The sequence below is a fragment of the Polyodon spathula genome, chromosome 7, assembly GCF_017654505.1.
Source record: "Polyodon spathula isolate WHYD16114869_AA chromosome 7, ASM1765450v1, whole genome shotgun sequence".
NCBI lineage: Eukaryota > Metazoa > Chordata > Actinopteri > Acipenseriformes > Polyodontidae > Polyodon > Polyodon spathula.
This window is the reverse complement of record NC_054540.1, coordinates 8897908-8903776: the sequence shown is the minus strand read 5'-3', so window position 1 is coordinate 8903776 and position 5869 is coordinate 8897908. Positions and strand designations below refer to the sequence as shown.

The window sequence follows — 5869 nt, the reverse complement described above, 5'->3', positions numbered from 1 at the left end:
AATTCACACTGCTACAAAAAAAAAACAAAAGGAGTTGACATGGAACCTGCGTCATCTCCGGAAATACATTAAAGGAAGTGTCAAGGTGAATATCTTTGTAGTGTTGTTGTGTTTGGTTCTCGTTTACAATATTTAAATTCATAATGTCTGAGAACTAGAAATACGCTGCACAAAAATAGTTGTTAATCCAAAATGTTACGCTGTTTAGTTTTTGAAACACAGTTCATGGTTTTCACAGTAAAGATGAATACAAATAGTTAAGCATGTGCTTACTACAAATTTCTTACTGGACCACTAAGGGTTAAATGTATGTATGTCCTTTTACCTTCTACCCTTGGCATAGCATGTGGTCTGCAAAACACTGAATGACCAGAACGGAAAGGTTACCAGATGTAGAAGGGTTCAAGAAGCCGTGCATATGCAATGGATCAAAATAAACAAAACGAAGATTATGGTTATCAGTTATTTCCGGAGAGAAATTCAGGGAAATTTAAAAAAGGATCTGTAGCAGAAAGCCTGTTCACTTTCAATCACAAATGTCAGGTCATGCTGAAAGTTGCACTGGACACAAGTGAGTTCTGCTGTTTATTTGACTTGTTCTTATTTGATAATAATCAGGGAACCACTGAAATCTCCACTTATGTTTCGATATGGAGGACGTGCACAGTACACTCGTGTCAACGACTGCCATAAGGCACCATAGCATTCATTATACTGTGTGGATTTACAAGTGTTTAAATGTTTACCAGTTCATATTCCTTTTTCACTAGGTCCGTATGCAAAATTGCTTCTTGGTGCAATGAAGCAATCAGGATGGTATGTACACACCTTATGATAAACATTGCAAAAAAAAAAGGTCATTTCCTCTAATGGGGGCTTGTGTCTCATAGGTCTGCTTTCTTAAAGCTGCATGTTAAGGGGCGCTAGACAATGGAAATGATGAAAATAGAGGATTGGTATATTGTAAAAATGAACATTATTGTGAGTTCAGATATGAAGTGGCAATTCTCTTTTATGTAAGAGTATAATGCATTGTACTTGGTTTTGTTGTGTTATGTTATTGTAGTACTGTTTATAAAGAGAGGCATTTCTCCTGTGAAGATTGTGACGGGATTGTCAGTGGTGGATTTGATGCTACAACCTCCCAGGTAGGAAACACTGGTCCAGATTACATCATTTCAATCTATGCCCGCTCATGGATATTTGACAACTTTAGTAAAGTAATTTGCACATTTTATCTTTAGGGTACTCTCCAAGCAAACCTGAGCAAGATTGTGTTTCTGCAGTCTAGATTGTATTTCAGCAATATAATGGGATAATGAAACAAACGGGGAAAAAAAGTATATTATACCAATTCAGAGGGTGTACTTTTTAAAACTCATGAAATACTAATGTAATGTATACTTTTGTTTTAAAAAATAAAGTGAAGTAACAATATTACAGTAAACAAAAGCGTTCCGTTTATTTTTTCAGATAGTGTTGTGCCAGAATAACATTCACCAGCAGGCCCACATGAACAGGATAGTAACCCATGAACTGATTCACTCATTTGATCACTGCCGTGCTCATGTTGATTGGTTTGATAATTTCAAACACTTGGCCTGTTCAGAGGTAAGAGTGCAAACTCACTAGCTACAGCACTGTGTAATTATCTTCTGTCTTAATAATATAAATAGTGGCAGATGGTTTTTTGTTTTGTTTTGTTTTTCACTGATTTTGATTATGTTTCCAGATCCGGGCTGCCAATCTTAGTGGTGACTGTTCTTTCAGTAATGAGCTGAGTAGGTTTAAATTTGGACTAAAACAACATCACCAGGTAATTATAAAGTTTTGTGCATCAGTTTTTTTATTCATCCTATTTTCCTTTGTATATACTGCTCGCTTCATCTGTTTTCTTAATTGTGCTGTGTTTTCTTATCCTTTCTATTATATACATTTGTACTGTGTGACAAAGATGTATACGATGCTGTCCATTATTAATGCTGTAAATCTAATTTTAATACATTAAACATGTAATCCTTCTGTTTAAACAGTTGTGGACCATTTAAATTTCATACACCTTTTAAGTGAAAAAGTAGTAGTTCTATTAATCTTTATATTTCACTTTTGCAAGTGGTTTTAATTTGATGTATTCCACTGTAGTGATCTACAATCAGCTGCTAGGAACAGAACTGGACAAGCATTGATTGGCTTGTTCATCAATTTTCTTATATGGGTCCAGCACAGCACAGATTGTGCAAGAAGCCTAATCCGATGAGAGGAAGCCACTTAAAAACATATTAAGAAAGCAAAAAAATATTCTCAGATAAACAAGAACAAAAACTCAAATTTCCTTCAAGTTCATGTTGGGAACTCAGAAGGAAGACAAAACTATAAGTAAGATGTTTTAAGATGCTATTTTAAGATGCTTATTAGATTTCAGTGTGTTCTGCGTCGATAATGTTTGTCATAACATTCAGAGTGCCAGACAGAAGTCCCTTTGTAACAATAGTAGTTTCTGCTCATAGGGTCCCATGGGGACACACATATATACTATATAATACACTTCCATTGGATTGTTTTCTCCCAAACCACAGGAATGTGTACGAGACCGAGCCCTTCGTTCAGTCCTAGCTGTTCGAAAAGTGAGTAGAGAAGAAGCGGAGAAAGCTGTGAATGAAGTTTTTGAAAGTTGTTTTAATGACTATGAACCATTTGGAAGGATCCCACACAGCAAAAATGATGCAAAATATGCTTACAGAGATTTTCAAAATCAAAATCGATAACTATGCCAATCTTTGAGAAAAAAAAAGACAGTTTAAAGGGAAAAGGTGCTACAAGTAATACACAGAACAGTGTTGCTGTATTTGATCTGCATTTTACACGCAACATAGATTTTCTGCTACTTTTTGCAACTGGTACAAAAAATGTTAAATATGTACCAGTGAATAGTAAAACTAAATTGTGTGTTAAAGCCCACTGAGTCACCCACCACCTTCACCATACAATATTGAATTAACAGTTTCATATTTCTGAATGCTCATGGCAATTGATGGTTGGCCGGAAATTGGGTGACATGTCTTTGATGATTTATAGCGATGGATTATAATCTACTGGAATGAAAGACCTGTACCTACTTTAATCAAAATGTACCTCTTGAAGAGAATGCATATTTAAAGTACTAAAATATTAAATTATAATCATGTTGCATAATCACAACATTCAATGTGAGACCACCTACAGTAGGGTGGTACAATATGGAATAACTGGGTCATTATTTATATAAATTATTTTAAAATCTCCATTGCAAATTCTAATTGAATCCTGACCAAGCAGCCGTGAATTTAATTAGGCAAGATGTTGTTAAAAAGTACAGTCTTACAGGCATTTAACAAAAACAACCCTGGGGAAGATTCAATCTCAGTCTTGTGTACTACCAACTATAGACTCCGAAAGTGATAACTTTAAAGAAGACACATACATTTTTGTTCTTAGCATTGAATTTTAATTGTATAAAGAGACAGTAGTCAAATGCACCATTGGTTGCTATAAATTCTGTAATAAATGTTTTGCATTTTGTAGGCTTCTTATGGAAAATATTTAATCTAAACATGTTTGGCTGACATTACCAGTAATGCATATCTTTTGTATTTATTTTATTCAGTGTTGCGACTGTGTTTGCTGTGGGCCACATCTCATCTTTAGATGTTGTTTGAGTGAATATAAGTCTAAGTATGCTTATAAAAGTTGTCTTAAAATGAATTGTGGTGCTCACTGAAGTCCTAAAATGCATTTTGTCCTGAGAGCAGAGATAGCACAGTGCCAGTATGTCAATAGGAATTGGATTTTGCCCTGGTACAGCATGCTGGCGACAGGCCTCTTATTTACAGGTGAACGTTGTCAAAGAAAAAACATTTTGAAGAGTAAGAAGCTGTAATTTTGTTGTAATTAATAACTTAAATACTGCTTTTTGTGTTTTTGTTTTGCTTAATAACTTTGTGTTAAGGTACTTAACACAGACAGCTGTTCGGTTCTAGTTGCCTCCCATAGATGTAATCCTTGGCTAGATCAATGTCATTTTTGAAATGAGAGCCAGTACTGTCTAATGATCTGCCATGTTTCTGTAGTATTCTGTAAATACGATTTTGCACTAGATGCTGCTGGTGCTTACTAATACAGTCTAAATATGTTCGGACTATATTACATGTTTATGGCAGGCAAAAAACAACTGATGATCTGCTACTGAACTTGTCAAAAAACAAACCCCATATTTGAGTAATCACAATAAGAACCACTAAAAATGATTGAAAACAAAATAAGAGTAGACAACAGTACAAAAACTAAGACATTGTAAATTGTAACTACCTACTCTTTAATTTTAATAAACTAGTAGCATACAACTCTCAACTGTTTGAAACTCATTGTGTATCATCGTTTATATATACTGCTTTACCACACTTCTGTGCAGTTTATTATTGAGCACTGTCTTTAGGAAGTTAACTGATGCTAGGTGATAAGGAAAAATACTATTGAATAGTTCTACATTTATGTACAGCAGTAAAATAAACTATATTTAGATTTAAAAATACCAATAAATACCTTCCAAATGTGCCTTAGTAAATAGTAAATACCATCATTGAAAATGTTAGTGGCATGACGCCCCTGTGTATAAGGAATGAAAAAGACTCCTTTCAAACAACAACAAAAAATAAAAATAAAAATCACAAATTGCACTGTGGTAAATCATTTTGATATATAGTGTTACTCGGCAGGTAGGTTGGCCCAAACATCTTGGAGAACTAACCACAGTTCTTCTGTGGATTTAGACAGCCTCAGTTGCTTCTCTCTCTTCATGTAATCCCAGACAGACTCGATGATGTTGAGATCAGGGCTCTGTGGGGGCCATACCATCACTTCCAGGACTCCTTGTTCTTCTTTACGTTGAAGATAGTTCTTAATGACTTTCGCTGTATGTTTGGGGTCGTTGTCGTGCTGCAGAATAAATTTAGGGCCAATCAGATGCCTCCCTGATGGTATTGCATGATGGATTAGTATCTGCCTGTACTTCTCAGCATTGAGGAGACCATTAATTCTGACCAAATCCCCAACTCCATTTGCAGAAATGCAGCCCCAAACTTGCAAGGAACCTCCACCATGCTTCACTGTTGCCTGCAAACACTCATTCGTGTACCACTGTCTAGCCCTTTGGTGAACAAACTGCCTTCTGCTACAGCCAAATATTGCAGATTTTGACTCATCAGTCCAGAGCACCTGCTGCACCCCAGTTCCTGTGTTTTCATGTATAGTTGAGTCGCTTGGCCTTGTTTCCACGTCGGAGGTCTTCCATGAAGGCCACTTCTGACCAGACTTCTCCGGACAGTAGATGGGTGTACCAGGGTCCCACCTTGGCCGACCACTGCATCTACGGTCCTCAACGTTGCCCGTTTCTTTGTGCTTCTTCAAAAGAGCTTGGACAGCACATCTGGAAACCCTTGTCTGCCTTGAAATTTCTGCCTGGGAGAGACCTTGTTGATGCAGTATAACTGTCTTGTTGCTGTGCTCAGTCTTGCCATGGTGTATGACTTTTGACAGTAAACTGTCTTCAGCAACCTCACCTTGTTAGCTGAGTTTGGCTGTTCCTCACCCAGTTTTATTCCTCCTACCCAGCTGTTTCTGTTTCAGTTAATGATTGTGTTTCAACCTACATATTGAATTGATGATCATTAGCACCTGTTCGTTATAATTTTTTAGTCATACACCTGACTATATGCCTACAAAATCCCTGACTTTGTGCAAGTGTACCTAGAAGAATTGATGCTGTTTTGAAGGCAAAGGGTGGTCACACCAAATATGGATTTGATGTAGATTTTTCTTCTGTTCACTCACTTTG

General features: G+C 36.4%; 1 protein-coding gene across 1 annotated transcript; it reads left to right on the top strand.

Annotated features, from left to right (window-relative positions):
• The first annotated feature begins 205 nt into the window (after positions 1-205).
• Positions 206-4786, top strand: LOC121318111 (mitochondrial inner membrane protease ATP23 homolog). Its single transcript, XM_041254418.1, has 6 exons — positions 206-571; positions 771-816; positions 1067-1148; positions 1474-1611; positions 1733-1816; positions 2577-4786. Exons 1-6 carry the CDS (start codon positions 424-426, stop codon positions 2763-2765), a joined length of 687 nt encoding a protein of 228 aa, XP_041110352.1. The 5' UTR covers positions 206-423; the 3' UTR covers positions 2766-4786.
• Positions 4787-5869: the final 1083 nt, after the last annotated feature.

Coding starts and splice junctions, on each gene's coding strand:
- LOC121318111 (XM_041254418.1), top strand. CDS start 424: ATGGATCAAAATAAACAAAACGAAGATTATGGTTATCAGTTATTTCCG. Junction 1,612..1,732: donor AACACTTGGCCTGTTCAGAG/GTAAGAGTGCAA, acceptor TTATGTTTCCAG/ATCCGGGCTGCCAATCTTAG. Junction 1,817..2,576: donor GACTAAAACAACATCACCAG/GTAATTATAAAG, acceptor CCCAAACCACAG/GAATGTGTACGAGACCGAGC.